The sequence below is a fragment of the Argiope bruennichi genome, chromosome 6 (genome assembly GCF_947563725.1).
Source record: "Argiope bruennichi chromosome 6, qqArgBrue1.1, whole genome shotgun sequence".
Taxonomy (NCBI): Eukaryota; Metazoa; Arthropoda; class Arachnida; order Araneae; family Araneidae; genus Argiope; species Argiope bruennichi.
The window spans coordinates 12,917,009-12,935,055 of NC_079156.1; the positions used below are offsets into that span (position 1 = coordinate 12,917,009).

The 18,047-nt window shown below is 31.9% G+C and overlaps 1 protein-coding gene across 7 annotated transcripts in view; it reads right to left on the reverse strand.

Annotated features, from left to right (window-relative positions):
* The window catches only part of LOC129971451 (piezo-type mechanosensitive ion channel component 2-like), a 171,791-nt gene that overhangs the window by 89,543 nt on the left and 64,201 nt on the right, over nt 1-18,047 (reverse strand). For all 7 annotated transcript variants that reach the window (XM_056085226.1, XM_056085225.1, XM_056085227.1 and 4 more), the window contains exons 3-4: nt 4,547-4,618; nt 410-529 (exon numbers count right to left, since the gene is read on the reverse strand). In XM_056085226.1, the coding sequence (XP_055941201.1) occupies nt 410-529; nt 4,547-4,618 (192 nt within the window). The remainder of the gene's footprint in view (nt 1-409; nt 530-4,546; nt 4,619-18,047) is intronic.

Sequence of the window (18,047 nt, forward strand, 5' to 3'; positions counted from 1 at the left end):
AACGCCTACAAGGGGAAACGCATCACTCCTACTTGCATCAACGTAGGAATAGTCCCTGCGGAAGCATTCGGAATTCCTGTATCTTCTACCATGGCTGACAAGAATGTTTCCGAGGGCAGTAAAAAAACATCGCTAAACTGTTTGCGATTTGGCAAAAACGGCTCTCGGAATATAATGATACTTTTCTGTTTCCGATGACTGTAAAATATCTCCAAACTGTCGGCGATTCTTTTACATTTTGAGATTTGACGAAAATAATTTAATTGTCGCTAATGACCCTCGGGAAAGGAAAAGTATTTTCCAACCTAACATTGTGGAGTGATTCCGATTAGTCTAGGTGAACTCTACCTACCCTTCCTGAAATATGCAGACTTGGTTATTCAGTATGAAGACACCTGAAATAACTTACAGTAATCTATAAGGGAACCATAGTTTCCCAGGCTCAGCATCACCGACTGGAAAATAACATGGCACAGACAAAAGGATATGCTCAGACCTATCACAGTCTTCAGATAGCGAGGAGAAGGCGCTGAAAATGAAAGAAAAATGTCAGCTAGTAAAAAGAAACTAAACCAAACCAGAGAGAACGAAATTAAAAATGACACTTTATAAAAATTTCATTCTGGATGCAACAGCATTTCATTGATAAACGTAGTTACTTGAATTCCGATATTCCATGTTTGTAAGGATAAAAGTCCATAACGAATTTTAATCAATTTATTTATTTATTTAATTAAAAATTGATATCGTAGAGGTGACTCTATTTTTTTAAAAGGAGAAACGTTTTATTTTAAAAATGCATAAATATATAAACATTTTCTGATTGTACATGATTATCTTTTAAATACTCTTTAATACTGGTTTCTTGTTGTAAGGTTTACCGCAATATGTTATATTAAATTAAACCTCTTTTTTTTTGTACTTGAAATTAAAATGCATTTCAAATTCTTTCAATAATGTCACAAGAAATTCAATCAATATTTGATCAATGAAAGAGAACATTTACAGATCTGACAATAACAGATTTAATTGTCGACTGTCTGAAACACTGAACTGATACATCCTCAGTAAATTACTACTGAATTAAATCCTAATTCATCCCTAATTAAAAACGTTTATTTATTAATGCATGAAGGTTATTTCGATTTTAAAATAAAACGTTTCATCTAAAAATCCATATTAATGTACCACTTTATCGCTTTGGAACTAGAATTAAAAAAGTGTCTTACGTTTTGCTTAGATTTTTAAGCATACTTTAACTCAACTGGAAAAGTTGCTCAGTTTAATATTTTATTATAAGTTTTTTATTCAGTTGGCAATTCTAAGCACTAATGATAAATAAGCAAAAATTATTTTAAAACGCATCAGTAAGTTTGTGTGTGTGTCTGTGATTCAGGTTATTGCAGTATGTGAGGCAGTAAATTTTTGCCGTTCACAATGGTATATATTGCTTTATTGTGTGAATACAGTATTTTGTAATAAAAACAGACACATTTTATTTTGATGTTTTATACTTTGAAGCAGTTAAGTGGTGGGATTGTACATGTCCCACTCTGTAAAAAAAGATTTATTCATACGTTATATTTTTTTTCATATTTTGGGTAATGTTTTATGTTAAATAATGAAATGAATTTTTTCTTTAATTTTTTAAATAATAAAACTAATTCTGTACAACTAGGATTTTTATTTTCTTTGAAATCACGCGCCTTAATTAATTAAATCAGATTACCACGGATCAAAAGCAAAGATTACTTTAGATCAAGTAAAAGATCACTTTGATGGGAGTGGCATTAAGTGTGATCAGTTGACCAAGAAGTCAATTCCAGTGTTAGTTTATTATTTTAAAATTCAACTAAATGCTTTTCATTAACTAGCTTATTATTATTGCTTTATTTGCTTTTAATATAACTAAATTATATCTCTTAGCATATCCTGGTACTAATATCTTTTCTAGCGCAAAATTATTTTAACACAGGATCTTCACCCGAATGAAGTTTATCCGATTCGGTAAAAATTCTCAAGTATTACCTGAGTAATGTCTCCTACTACACACATTTTGCAAGCTGTGATCATACGAATTTCTGGATATAGTCTGTGATATATGCTATCCAGCATTTGATAATATTTGAAACAAGATTCTACAATACATTGCTAGCCAATAATGATATCCGTTTTCGGGGAGGACAGGTTTGAAAACTAATCAAATAAACGTAAACAAAGGGGAGAAAATATGTTTGATATATCTGGACGACGTTCTATACATTAAATTTTGCCATTTGTTCTCCCTCGCTATTCACACTGTTGAATTTTCATGTTGGGTTTGATCTGCACAGCAGCGATGACTTTCCATTCCTTCTTTCCTACACTGATAGTGCTAGTGTGAAGATAAATCAAGATAGCCATCTATTCCAGCGAGCAGATGGATATAAATTTAAACAGTCAGCAGTGATCAATGATATGATGGTATGAACTACAAGTATCAATGACGCAGCTCAAAATATGATAGATTCTCCATGCAAGTGATGCTTCGACCCCGGAAAAAAAATGATTTTCTATACGCTTGTATTGACTTCATACGACACTAGCCGCACTATAAAATGCAGAAGAAAACTGCCGATATTCTACGACGGCAAGCTTTATTGCCTTTTAGAGAGATAAAGGCATTTGCTCATCGAGTATGAAATCAAGACTAAAGATAATTTTTTTATGTTATGTACATAGTATAGATACTTCACAGTTACGGAGAAAATTAAAAGCAGTCAATGGTCTCCACCAAGATTTCACTTTTACAATACTGGCGATTGGCACTGCCATTACCCCCACCCCACCCCCACTCAGCATTCAAGCTAGTGGATTTAATAAAAAGCGCTGCAGATGCTGTAGATCATCTAGAGATACAAACTGGTAATGCATTCTTTCTCATGCAAATTCTGTTATGTAATTATCCCTTATTAAAAGCAATGCTTTCTGTCGTTCTAGAAAAATGATAGCGAAAAGTGTAAATAATTTTTGTTTGTACAAGAGATTGCATTCGTACTAAAATTCATACAGACTTTCTATTTTTTTATCCCAATTTTGGAAAAAACACATTCTTATTTTCAGGAGTAAATTAACTCGAAAAATATAAAATTTTGATATCAAACATTTGACATTTCAGAGTAGTAGATGATAAATCAGCCACTGCTCTGAAATGTAGGCTTCCAAAATTAATTGAAGATTGCCAGTTTTGCTGGATGTAAATATGTCAAAACATGATGAATTGATTACAATAATTCCTGGCTGACATTTAATAACTGCATTACATAAAGGAAAAAATGCACATACTTTTAAATTTAAATTAAATATTTATTAATTAATAAACAAAATTTCATAATTTTAATTAATTTCAAAATTTATATGCTAATAATTTTTCAACAGGAACACATAAAAATGTTGCTGCTAATTGGAAAAAGCAAAACTAAAACATAGCTGTTCAAAATTTCAGCCATTTTGATTCATTCATTTTCGAATATATACAGTGAAATACAAAAGCGCTACTTTTGTTTTCGAGGGGAATCGTTCAATTTAACTAGAAAGAAGCTTCAAGCTAGAAAGAAATATTGCGAAAATTGAATAGATTTTTAAAAATCAAACTAGATTAATAATCAAACATTGATTTTTTAAAAATAGTTATACTACAAAGAGCAGAAAAGTGAAATAAGGTTCAGCAGCAAATTCGGTCTTGCTAGGCATTCGAATGAAATTGTTTTTACTTGCACTGAACTGACCAGAATTCAAAACGTTCTGGAAAATCTCTTATCTATAAAATAATGATAAAAACTGCTGTGTTTCTGAAAAAACGATAATGGGTTTCTGAAACGTTGATAAAACGAAGTAAACATAGCTATAAGAGTATAATTAAATAAAAGATATGAAATAATAAAGTAAAATAATAAATTTATTTATGGATTTATATGGGCATATCACTTTAACATAGGAACATCTATAACAATCAACTCATTTGATTTTATGATGTTTCCTTAAATAAAAACGTGATTATTTTTCAGCTTTCGTTCACATATATTACCGCTTATTAAATTTTTGTCACTATCTTAAAAAAGTTTAGAATTTTATTCAGAATTTTCTTATGTGATTCTGTCTTTCAAGCCTGCGTTTGGATGCATCCTAACTGAAATCAGTTTTCCGGTCAGTAAATGTTATATTCCATTTTAATCAGAGAACTTTCACGAAAAAGCAGCTTAAAGATAGACATATCTCATCAATTAAAATGAATATTTTTGAACAACAATAAACATTTTCCGGTTTCAGGCCCATTGCTTATTAAACGTTTCATGCATATATTTCCTTAAAACACGTTCCGACAATTTTATGGAACGATGAATTTAATCAATCTCATAGCGCAACAAGGATTGCAACTATTTGATTTCACATTATACAACAATCAATCATCGTGTAAATTGGAAACTAAGTCGAAAAAACGAAATTGGAAACTAAGTCGAAAATAATTAATTAAACAACTGGTAAAAATTAAATTCAAAATGCATACCAGAGAGTAGAGGATTCACAAGTAGGCACAGGAGGTACACAAATGACATAAAATTGAACCGAAAGGCCACGGCTGAAAAGAAAGAACAACAGGTCATTAGTATTTGTCTATTAGAAACAAATATTCAGCAACAAATAGAATTTCCTTATTTTATACATAATAAAAAATATGCAAGTCTATTCATATTCATTTTCACAATTACTTTTCACAAACGCACTGAATTCAGAATGAGTCCTAAATTTTAAAAGCTTTAGTGATTGTTTCTTGTATAATATATTTAGAAAGAAGAAACATCCACTATTTGAAAGATACATACTTCAAGAGGCGATATATTCAAGCTGCAGTGCAAGAATCACATGTTATCATCATGTCCTACGTATATCAAAGGACTGTAACGCAATTCTTGCCGCAAATTCTGTAGTCGATACTAGGAATAGAGGATCAACAAAAGCTTTCGAATCAGAGTTCGAGGTTGAACGGAGAGTCACCACTTCACTAACAAGTAAGCTCATCGTTAAACTGGTCATTCCATGTTCAAAAGTAATTACTCTTTAGAAATCCCTTGGCTCCCCATTTTCCCCAGCATTTCTCGTATGCTGGGGAAAATGGGGAGGTAACAGTTCCCATCATCAACAGAGACGAGATTTGATGCACTTTGTATAACAAAAGAAGCTTTACTATATGTGATGCCTTGGAGTCAAATGCACCAGTGCAGCAATCCTACCATGCTTATGATATACATCTATACATAATTGGCATTTAATGAAACAATAATTTTGGAATAAAGCTGTTGAACTTAATAAATTAGGGATATTGCCCATGTTGAACATCCATTTGGGGAACGAAAACGACAGCCAATTTAGTGCTTCCCTCTGAAATCAAGCAAATGCTAATGGAGTTTCTTCTCCACCCCCCCCCCCCCAAAAAAAAAGTAAGAAATGGAAACAAAACATGTGAAATATATAAAAATTTTATTATAAAAAAAACTATTACAAAATGAATTAAAAAAGAACATTAGAAAAAAAACTAGATAAAATTTTTTAAGAATTTAAAAAACAATAATTAAGGTAACAGTACCATTTAGTGTTTTTTTTTGAAGAATACAATATTGAAATGATTTTGACAGAAAAAAGTCAATTTAGCAAACATCATTACAGTAAAATTTAAAAATTATATACATAGGCATTTTTAAAGTTATAAAAAATTTATAAAATATTTAACTAATAACGATAATTTTTTAAAAAATTATTTAACTAATTTTTATTTCCTGGACAATTGACAACAAAAGTTAGTATCTAATAGAAGATTTGACACCTTGTAAACTTTAATAATTATTTTCCCAAGCTAAAACTAAAAAATTCTACAAATATCAACTTTTACATTAAAAAAATAATGAATAATCCATTATTTATTCATTTAAAATTATTTCATTATTTATTCACAATTATCTTTCCATGTGAGTGTGCATGCGACATCCATACACTGTTCGACAAAAAAAAATTAAGATTGTCAATGTGAGTTGTACCACCCTTCAAAACTTGCCCCATAATTTTAAATTCAACCACCTGTACAAGCTTTATGTGATGAATCCATTTCTTTTTCGTCATTTACTGGCAAAGATTAGATCTCAGCTTAGTTGAAGCACACCACGTGGTGTTAAAAAAAACGGCTTGTTTCTGACGCACCTTCAAAGTTAGTCTCATGATTTTAGAATCATTCTATGAAAGTTGACTGTTAAAGAAATATTCGAATACAGAAAAATGTTAAGCCAGTGACTAAAAACATTCATTTTTTTAGACATAATTTACATCAGACTTGTTTAGATTAGATTTTAAAGTTAAAAAAAAAAAATTATGAAATCTTCGGGAGATTGGTTTATATGGTGTAGGGGAGTGGTGTCCGCAATCATATCTGGGAAAATGAAAAATGGACAATGCCCACATCATCCATACTCGCATGATGAATAATTTTTCACCTGCAACCGGAATGTCAACATCTCCAAATGAATGGGATCCCGAAGAGTGATTACTTAACAGACGCGCCCGGAAGTGAATAATGAATGCCATCTCATAACGCTGATGACTTCGCAAACAAAAGAACAGTTACAGTCACAGGAACATGTTTTATGGGTAGAATTCTGGACACTGGAAGAAACTGGACGTACGGTACAGTTAGGATAGCTCTTCAATTAGATTCTCTGTTCCGGATCGAAAACAACATACTGATTAGTTTTGATGCTGAATAGAGTACTCTGCACTCTCTCAAAGCACGTAAACAACCCATGCTCAAAAATTACAAAGACTCACAAAATTTAAACTGATGAATGGGGAGTCTAAAGGGAAAAAACTCAGCAATTAAATTTCGAAGTCATCTTTAATTATGAAAATTACTTACATCTACTTTAAGAAAAATATTCCAAATTTCTTTTTAACCCTTTCGGGAAGGGACGCCTCTATCCTTGAAGCGCGCATGGGACGGTGCATACGCGAAAAGAATCATCCCACAGAACAGGGGTTTTGTGTGGCTAAGTCTAACTTTGAAGGAAAAAATAATAATAAAAAATAAAGTTTAAGTCCAAACGTCGTCATTTTTGCTCCCTTTTTAGATTATTCAGTCATAATACAATTACATTCTTCCTCTGACAAATAGCGTTTTCTTGCCATAATAAACCGAAACCAAGGCTATCCGTAATAAAAAGAGAATTGGGCGAAATGTATCCAAAAGCTATGCAAAATACAACAGAATTGACGGCAAAACTCCAAAAAAGACTAGTTACAGTTACAAAGCAATAACAAACAAACAAAAAATAAAAATAATTCAGAGACCAGAAACGTGAATTATTCTATCAAGTGGAAAGTTACACAACCTCTGTTTATTTGAATTACACTTATCCCCCCCCCCCGCAACAGCTGATGAGTAAAATACCAAAGTCAGGCTGCATATGAGTAAACTGAAAGTCAGGATATTAAAACTATATTTCAAAAGAAATTGAAACAGAGAGCCATCTAGTGGCGTTTAAAAATGGTTCCAGTTTTGAATGCACATATGCATCATCATCCAATGAGTACGATTTCCAGAAATTCACGAGTGGTACGCCCGGCTGTGAGAGACGTTCGTAGGTGAAGCATATATGACACACCCGTCGCGAAAGCCTTTTAATGAAAAAAGTCTCCGTGCCCAAAAAATTGTGCAATGATAGACTCAACGTAAATCTAAAAGCCAAAGAGAAATATATAGTGTACATTTATGTGATTACTCTTCGTGACCTTTTCTTCTCTTTCATTCTTGAAAAAATTTTAATTCTTTTTTTTCGCTGCTGATAGTGTATACTTTTCTCTGATGCTTGACATTTTTTAATGTTATTCAACACACAAAACCCTTTCCTCTCCCTTCCAAATCTTTATGACGTTGTAGGGCGAAACTAAGAATATCAGGTTAATTTAAAGAAACTGAAAGAAAGAAAATCTTGGAAAATTATCGAACCATACATTTAAAAGATGTGGAGCATAAAGTGAGGAATTTATAATACTGCTTCCCTGTGTAATCATTTTCATGTTAAGAAATGGAGTTTTACCGATATCTCTAATGAATATTAATCAATGACTCAGAGTTGGCGACTATTTCAGGACAGCTTTCAGAAATCGCAAGAATCTTGGTGATAGCTTCATTAGGACGCGAAAGGTTGACGCATTTTGGAGATCCCTCTAGAATCTTTTTTGTCCTGTTACGAAATCATAAAAAACCGAGAGACAGAGCAGCAGTCAGTCAGTTGAGGAGCGAATAGTTGAGTGAGTTTTTTCTGATGGTTTTGTGATGCTAAATTATTTATTACCGATTTATTTCTCGAGTGCTGCTGTTCACTGAAAGTGCGTTCTCGTGTTCGCTTCGACTGAGTTTAGCTTCCTGTACATTCGTGTAGAATAAATAAAGCGTTTTTATTTGTTTTAGTGATTGTAAGACTGTTCACTGCACCGACCTCCAGATTTTTGAATACAGAAAATCTAAGCACCAATATTATATATATTAAATATAGAGAGAGCAGTAATGGCCTTTATCTATGCTAAGCTTATTTGGCTTGGAGAAGCTAAGGAGAAACTATTATGCTAAGCTTATTTGGCTTCGCCTGGGTGAGCAAATTCAATTTGTAATAAAATATATTGTATTTGTATGAATTAAATTATTTTTATGTAACATTAACCTAATTTTATGAATGAATTTTAAAAAATTTGCACCAAAACCACGGAATTCTTTTATGAACACCCTGCATATTAATCATGCTACGATGGTTCTTGTTTCGAATCTTATTAAATTTGAAAGGACTGGCGTGATTTAGAAATAGTTCCTCTAGGGGTCATGGAACGAAACAAAAATTAGTACATTTGCTTAAAAACAAATGAAAAAAAATGACAATGCTAGGAATCCTAGAAAGCACAGAAATAAGCATCATATTCCAGGACGAGGAGCGCTTTTCGAAGAAAACGGATTTATGACCAATGAAGTAATGTCTCACATTTTCGAAGAAATATTTTGTTTGCTATAGGAGCCGATTTCGTGTCTCTCACTGTCAATATGGAGGAGCTTGAGAAAACGACAGTTAGTAAACACAAGGTGGTTGTTGATTGGTTTGGAAAACAGTCCTAAACGCTCGTCAGAGCAGAAACTGCTGCCAGTTCCTGCTGCATCTTGAAATGATGCTAAGTTTCAATTTCAGATTTTTATTTACATAAATATTTATCCGCGAATTGGACAAATATTAAAGTTTCCTTTCAGACATTCAAATCTTGGATATTGTAAAATAAGGTGACACACTTTATGGATTTAATTAAGTGAATATAGTTGTGTAAAATCGGTAGGAGGTGCATGAGACATAATGAATTCCTAAAATCTAACGCATCAGTTTATGTACTTTTTGTCAATTACTTTTGTTACGAGTATCTGAGCTACCATTTGATAATGAACATGGAACTATTAATATTTTTTGCTTTATTTGGTATAATCCCGATGTTAGTTTGTTATTATAGTAAAATTTAATTTTTGTGTATTAATTAAAAATACTTATCGTTCGTTTTTATACAAATTTTTGGGATTTGTGATTTATTTGATAGTAAACTATAGCACCTTTAAAATATGATCTGGGTTATTATTACACAACGCTGAAAATTTAATAGTTTATTAATTAGTTTCCTTCTTTTGAAAATTGCGGATTTTTAGATTTATATGGGTAACTAAACTACTTAGTTAAAAACACAACAATAGTAATTAGGTCAATTAAACACCTGTGATAATAACCCTTTGTAATAAACAAAAATACTGAAACATTTCCCCTTTCCTCTCACGTGGTTAAAGGCATTCAAACGGATGTAACGTCTCCCGTTTTCCCACACATAGTTAAGTGCATACGGACCGCCAGACGTGGATCCTTTTCACCAGGAGAGTCATTGTGTCTGGGCACTTGTTACTATTCAGGGGTGGGAACACAGATGTGTGCCCCATCGTTTCAAACAGATGCATCATGTCTTCAAGGAGAGGAATGTCAAAACCTCCCGATGCCAAACATTTTTCCCTTATGAAGAACTCCTCAAGTCATCAAGAAACGATCAATTACCAGCAAACGTTGTCATTAAGTGTCAAACCCAGGTGCACTCCAGCCGATGTTAGTTGCGAATTGACTATAACTGTGCTCAAGAGGGGTTGGTCACAAAGATGGATCCTTAGCAGACACTTCCTCGATCGAGTTGAGACCGTTGAGAAAGCAATGCTGAACAGCTTCTTCTTCTTGTGTACATCCGATCACCCCGCCACCACTGAACGTAGCAGTATCGTTGTCGAGCAGCTATTGGGTGATAGAGAACACAAGTTCACCAATGAGAAGCTAGAGATGGATATCTGATGGAAATAAAATGAGGTATTTTTTTTCCTCTGGAAAAAAAAAGAGAGAGAGAGAGAAGCTTCAAATTGGAATTCGGAGAGACTTCGGTGTGCGGAAAAGGTTAGGTGCGGAAAGGTTGTGTTAGGACCTGCTTGATAAAGATCGGTGGATTTCTGGAGCGGCCCTGGATTAGCAGCTTAACAGCCAGCCGGTTAGCAGTTGTTTGGTGACTTGTTCTCATATTTGATCGAGGAAGTATTTCGTGATTGAACTGTTATTTGATTTTTGTAAACAATATTAACCTAGATGAAAACAAGTTTTTTTTTTTTTTTTTTTTTTTTTGTAAATATATAAGGTATTAAATAAAAGAATTATTTTGTTATGTCACTTTCTTATTTGATCAGTCTTGATCAAGATTTTACAATACGTTTGCACAGAATTATAATTTAATCTCTAGTAATAGATTTAGATTAAAGAAATTAGTATTTAAAATCAAAGGCTTAGGAATCTTAAATCATGCAGCGAATACAAAAGAAATCCCAATCTGAAGTATTTCCGAGACTTTCATCGGTGGATTTTTCTTATTGCGTTAGACCAAAATTCAAATATCGTGCAGATAAAAGTCTTTCAAAATGAAAAAAATATGAAACAATACAAATGTAAAATGAAGGCGTGCAGAATTACACAAAATGATTTCAAACAGACGGAAACGAATTAATTTTCAATTCCAAAAAAATATTACTGTGGCGCTTCCCTCGTATCTTATCCAAGAATGAAAATGAAATAAGCACAAGAATATGGAATGCTCAAGATCAAAGGTTTCAATTTGTTCGCACTCAGACGTTCACGATTTTGACATTTAATATTGATTAGACGAACTGTAGAAGTAAAGCTCTACCACAGAAGTTTATATGCATGAGATTATTGATTTTTAGCAATACTCAACGTAGCATTTCGACAATTTTCCACACCAAACGAGGTTTCACGTACATTATCATGATTTTTGGAGCCTAAATGAATTATAACAAGAGGTGAATAGGGTTTGGATTTAATAAGAGTTCCAAAACCTTTACTTCCTTCCAAAATCTTTACCGGATTTACAAATGCAAACTCATTTATCTATTTCAATTACATTATAGAAGAAAAGTATCTAAATTAAAATTACGACAGAATGAAAATATGTTTGAACAAGGATATAAAACCATGAAATATTATTTGTTCTCTTTAATTCCAAATGAAGTTGAAATTTTTGAATCGTAAAATCCCTTTTTCTATCCTTAAAAATTATTATCCTGGTAAAAAATTTAATTTATTTAATCAAGCTGGAAAATGAATAAATAAATAAATAAATAACCACATTTAATGAATTTCTCACATATGACATCTGTTAATCTTACACTAATACATCCAATTCTGATATGTTTTTGATTGGTAAGTGAAAAAATATGTATCAAAATCTTGTTCAATTTAAAATTATTAGCAAAGAGAAAGTAAATATGAAATTACCAGTAATTTAGATCTCCCTCCCACAAAAGCGAGAAAATTTTATCAATTAGTTTCAATAACAAGGTAAGCAACTTAGTAAAATGATACAGTGAAATATAAACCTGTTGCTTTTTATTAATTAAAAAAAAAAACTCTTTTAGCAAGTCTAGAAACGAAGGAAAATTCCGTTTATCTGGACCATCACCTATGACTAGGGATTGCAATACCGGACCAAAATTTCAATACCGGTATTCGGTATTTTTTAAATCTTAATACCGGTATTAGAAATTTTGGAAAAAGAAAGAAAACACAGGTGTTTTTTTGTTTTATTTGCCAGTTTTGTTAGAGAGTGCAAATATCACAACAAATAATTTGTAACTTATAAATTATAACAGTATATAATCACAAAAAAAGTGTAAATATCACTATTCAGTTTGTGGTACTATTACAAATTTTGGAAATGTGATCTAAAAAAACATAATGCCTCTATTGCACTATCATTAAGCCTGAAAAGTAATTTTGTGTAAAAATTACCAGCTGTCGAAAACACTCTTCTGGCATCTACGCTAGTGAGCGGTACTGTCAGCAATGCGCGATATACTTTTTCCAAGTATTTACCTCTAAATCCCTCATCTTCAAATTAATCGATTTCTCGTCGGATGGTTTTGGATATAGCTGATTTCTGTATTGTATTTTGGTTCGTTGAAATTTTTTTTTATCGCTAATTCTAATTTTTGTTCAAGAGACAATTCCTTTTCACTATCGACAGTAGTGACATCATAATCTTCGATAATTGAACCGAATTCTGAATGTGGATAGGTTTGTGGGAAAAAAAAAATTAAGAAACTTTACTATAACTTAATCAGATTTGAATTGGTTATTTTCTTTTCTTCTTTTCATTCTCATTTTTAAAATCATTAGAATTATGTAAATACCATAAGACATTTTCTATTTCGGTATGCCTTTCTTCTGTGCGATTTTTCAATGTAATATATAATTCTTCAGCTACTAATGTGTGCTGTTCTTTCAGTGACTGCAACATGAAATTTATTGTTGCATTAGCTGTTAATAAATTAGAATCTCTACGACATAATGCCTCAATAGTCGGTTTTATTGGAAGTAGAGCTGATACAGTTCTGGATATTAAGTCGAATTCACTCTCTGAAAAATTAATTTACAGGTTTAAGTCGATTATTGCTTTTTGGATTGGATTTCTAAATTTCAAAAATCGTTCCATCATTAGGAGTAAACTGTTCCAACTGTTTTTAAATCTAATATTAACATATATTCTGTTTTATTTTCAGTTAGTATGTATTTTAGTAATATAACCTTTTTATAGGGAAACGTTTAAATATCTTAACAATTTCTCGAACTCTATAAATTATAGGAAGCAATTCTTGATAGGTTAATATTTCATCCTCATTAGCAATATCTTCTTCAACAATTACATTGTCATTATCTTCATTGTCAATATCACTCTCACTCTCACTCTTTTCAAAGTTGGAATCCGAAGTTTCTGTATCCACAGTATTTGGATTCTTCTGTTCTTTATATTTTTGGTATAATATATCTATTACTCCTAATTGAATTCCTTGTGCATTGATTTGATCATTGCACATGGAAAGGTAGGAATTTGCGCCAATCAACTTTTCAACTTTTTTCATAATTGTTGCTCCATTAGTCGTTATGGATACAATATTTTCTTTCAGGGATAATACATGCTTCGCTAATTTACGTTTAAGCAATTAATTAAACCATTAATTAGCTAATTAATTTCGCCCGCTAGGGAGACATAAAAACAAAAACGTATACTATATTGCTATGTTCGCGATACCTGAACATATAGTGGAGACAATTTTAAAAATTTCTAGTAAATACCGAAAAACCGGTATTTAAACTTGTGAATACCGGTATTACGAAATTGTACAAATGGCTCAAAATACCGGTATTCGGTATCCCGGTATACCGGTATTGCAATCCCTACCTATAACCTTAAGGAGAGTTGAATCGACGGAAACGAACCAGAAACTAAGAAAATGCAACCGGTGTGAGCTTTCCAAGATTTTACAACTTTATGATAAAATGTAGTTGAAAATCAGTTTTCAATGCTTAACTTCTTACCTACTGTAATTATTGAACAAATTTCACTGTTTAGGTTTTTGCTGTCCTTTACGAAGAAAACGACCATTCGTTAGACTGACTTAAATTATAAAGAAATTTTGGGAAAATAAAAATTTCAACCCTCCACCATTTCCTTCGCCTTTGAGCTCGACAGCCAATCTACGAAATCGGCGCATATTTTCCACATCCTTTACAATATATTCCTTTCTTACACTCGAGCTTGGGATGTTGAACTAATAGATGGACTTCTGAGTCCTTATCAAAGAAACCATGATGACATGGAGTCCGACCCGTCTTTTCTACGATTTGTTTCGAAAAAGCGGAAGACCAGTTCCCCTGCAGGAAAGGATGACCTATTTTGAAGCACTGACGGATGGCCACGGGCAGCAAAGCGCCAGGATGGCACCGACAACGAATGATATGCTCGAACAGTTTTGAGAACTAAGCTTTTATCACGAGTCTAGTGCACACTGAGCTACAGCACGATGTGAAGAAAAAAACAGAATTATACCGCAACCAGAACAATCCGTCTAATGAATTTGTAATGTTTTTGGGAAACGAATATCTATTAGCGCTGAACAGCAGCTGCGATAAGTGGCATGACTTTGTTTTGCGCCTATCTACTAATATATCACGGTGATAGGAAATAAAGTATTTACAAACATACTACAAAAAAATTCGAATAATCTAACAACCAACCAACTGAATCAGTAACTTTCCGGTAAGGAGAGGTACGCATCTGCTTCACGAACGTAGTTAAGATAAATGACAAACTATAAATGTAAAAGACCACTGCACGAAGAGATAATGAATATATCAAAACATCTTTCCCCGCACTACAGGAAAGCATTCATGAGATGCGCAGCAGAAATAAACAAAATATTTGGTGCCTGTAAAAGATGTGCCGGAAATAGTTAGGCGGCAAGTGAAACAGTGCAAAGTAAAGAAATCGCAATTGAAAATCTCAAGATTCTTTCAGACGCCTTCAGGATTCAAATCAGCGTCCTTAAGTTTGCTATTATAAAATTATTTAACCAGAATAGTGCAGCAAATAACTAAATGCAGATTGTAAAAGGATTAAACCACGTGAAAGCTTTTAATTAGCATTATCACTAATGAAGTACTCTCCCTTCCCTGCCCTTCTACCTAATCAAATGGTGAAGAAGTGCGTGGTCTCTTAGATTATCAGGATACTGTAATATAATTGCACAAACAGCTACCAATATTTACCAGTCAAAATAGAAAATTTTCCAGATTATATTACGATTTAAATTTTCTCAATACTATTAAATAAATCATAGAAACTTGTACTTTTTAAGAACTTATAGGTGCCATTCAACTTTATATTACAAACTACTTACTTGCAGCTAAAAGTGGAAGATGAAGACTGCTTTCCAAGACCCTTCCTCATTAGACATTTCTTCTTTTCAAATATATTATATATTAATCGTTTTAAAATTATTTCTTTTTGGAATTCATATTACAATTAAAACTTTAACTTACACACTGATTCTTTAGCTTCTAAGTTAAGCACTCTAGTTTTTTTTTTTCATTTTCGTTGTCTAACACTTAGTTGCCGTATCACGGAAAAATCACACGTCTAAAAGATGTGTTAGATCATAAGTTTTCTGGTAAAATCCTCCTATTTTAACAAAGAGGACACTCAGATCTTGGTTATGGTGGCCTTATTTATAATCTCAAAAACGTAACTCTGGACAATGAAGAAGAAAGAAATACTTTAAAGAGCAGTTCTCTCCTATTAATTTGACAAAAAACATTTCATATATAAACTTTTGTACAAAGAAATTGTTCCAGAGACAATCTATAATCGGTGCAAATCTGCAGAAATTTTACAAAAGTTGTGTCAAAAAAGATCTTTTGCATTAAATAATTTTTACCGTAATAGTACAATCAAATTGCACTCTGATGTAGAAAAAAATATTTTAGTTATTGGGTGAGCAATTCATTATAGTTCTTTTATATCAAGATGACCATCATTTCTGCAGTTCGAATTTCCCTGTTTTTTGGGGGGTTTTTTCCCGAATGTATCAAATATTCTCAAAGTAATGTTCTTTTTTTTACATTTATAGCACAATATATTCTTAACTGCATTCGAAAAATTGTTCTACTCTTCTAACTAAAATCAATGTAAAATAATATTCAGGAAAAAACATCATTTTCACTTATCGAATTTCAGATGAGCTGTAGTTATGTAAAACTCTTCCCTTTTTTATGCAAATATATTAACTAACACTGGAAGATACATGCTCACCTATACCTACTTTTAGCCGACGAATCATATCTCAGAACTGTTTGTCAGATTTATTCAGAAAAATGTAATACAAAAACATATGCACATTGCCAGAGTGCTTATAAAAGAAATTATTTATTTATTTCCTTCCAGTGGCTTCCACTCTGTCCATACTGTCTACCACCAAACAAATCAGTCCTGAACAATAATTTCACTAATAGAAGGAAATTCATTAACAAATACAAAATAAAATCTTTGTATTAAAATAATAAAAAAATCTTCAATGATACCAAAATTGCATTGACTTTTAGCCTATCAATAATAATAACAAAAAATAAATAAATAAATGTTTGATTGCTATCTGAATGCTTCACCCGTAAAATAGAGAAAAGAGTGGAAAATTGGCCCTTACAGTTTTTTCCGTTATTGCATAAAAAGAAAAAATATTTTAAAGGAATAAAGTTTGAAAAAATAGTATGAATGAATTATGTAAGTTTCTGTGACAAACAGTTTCACATACACCAATATGTATATGAAAAATCCTGCTCTTCTCTTTTTTAAAAACTTTTTAAAAAAGTACAAAAGAAATGTGTACATAAATTGATTTATTGCGTTTAATATTATTTTAAAATTATAGAACGTTTTGTTGAATGTATGAAAATTTTAAGCAAACACAAAATTAAAAAAGTTAAAATATTAGCAATTACATCCATTTCATGTCGCCCATAACATCCGTGTTTTACAGAAATATTAGCAATAACGTCCGATATTGCATAATTCAAAAAAAAAAAAAAAAAAAAAAATCTGAGAACTGGAAAAAAATTATAGTAAAATATTTATTTAATTAAAATAAATTGTTTTACTTAATTAAATAAGTATTATAAATAATGGATCAATTTTTTACTTCCACTTTAAACAGTTTTGATTATTATACTCAAAATTCACACTTTCGCTTTCGTAATTTGTGGTACGATCGATTTAAAATTTGAAGAAAAAAAAATAAGAGGGGAAAAAAAAAACAGCTCCAAAAACACATCTTTTAAATAGAAAAGACACATTAAAGCTTAAAATCGTAACAATAACAGGAATTGAGCTTTTAGCCTGCTGTTTCCCACAGAACGCAAAACCACTTTAGCTAATTATGTCGATAATTTGACGTCCTGGAAAAAAAAAAAAGCAAACAAAACTTTAGGGGAAAATATTATATATTTATAAATATATGTAATGATTTAGATATGGTGGTTAGTCTTTCTTTTCCATTGTAGCTCCAAATGCTAATTATACCTAAACTGTTTTGGCTAATAATAAACCTGGCTTCAATTGCAAAAAACCTCCTCAATCTAAAAATGATGAATTAACGAATTGTAATACCATTCAATTATCATTGCAATACCAAAAATAACGCAAAAAATGCGGTAAATAAATAATTTTTTTAGATAAGTATACAAAATATAAAAGTAAGGCAAATAGTAAATTTGTTAATAGACACAAAACAGCCAGCACAATTTGAATCAGAATCCATTATAAGCTAGATACACGAGAGTTTTTCTTCAGAATTGAAGGAGCTTCCCAAATTTAGTATTGACAATTAAGCAGGGTTCACACGAAGTCAATTACTGTGAGTAATGGAAGGCCACACCTACCTCAGGAAGATCACGTGATCCCAACAGGACAATGGCAAATGGTTGTCTCATCAGGATAACTATTTGCCATTGTCAGGTTGGGGTCATGTGATCTTCCTGAAGTAGACGTGACCTCCCATTGCGCGCAGTAAT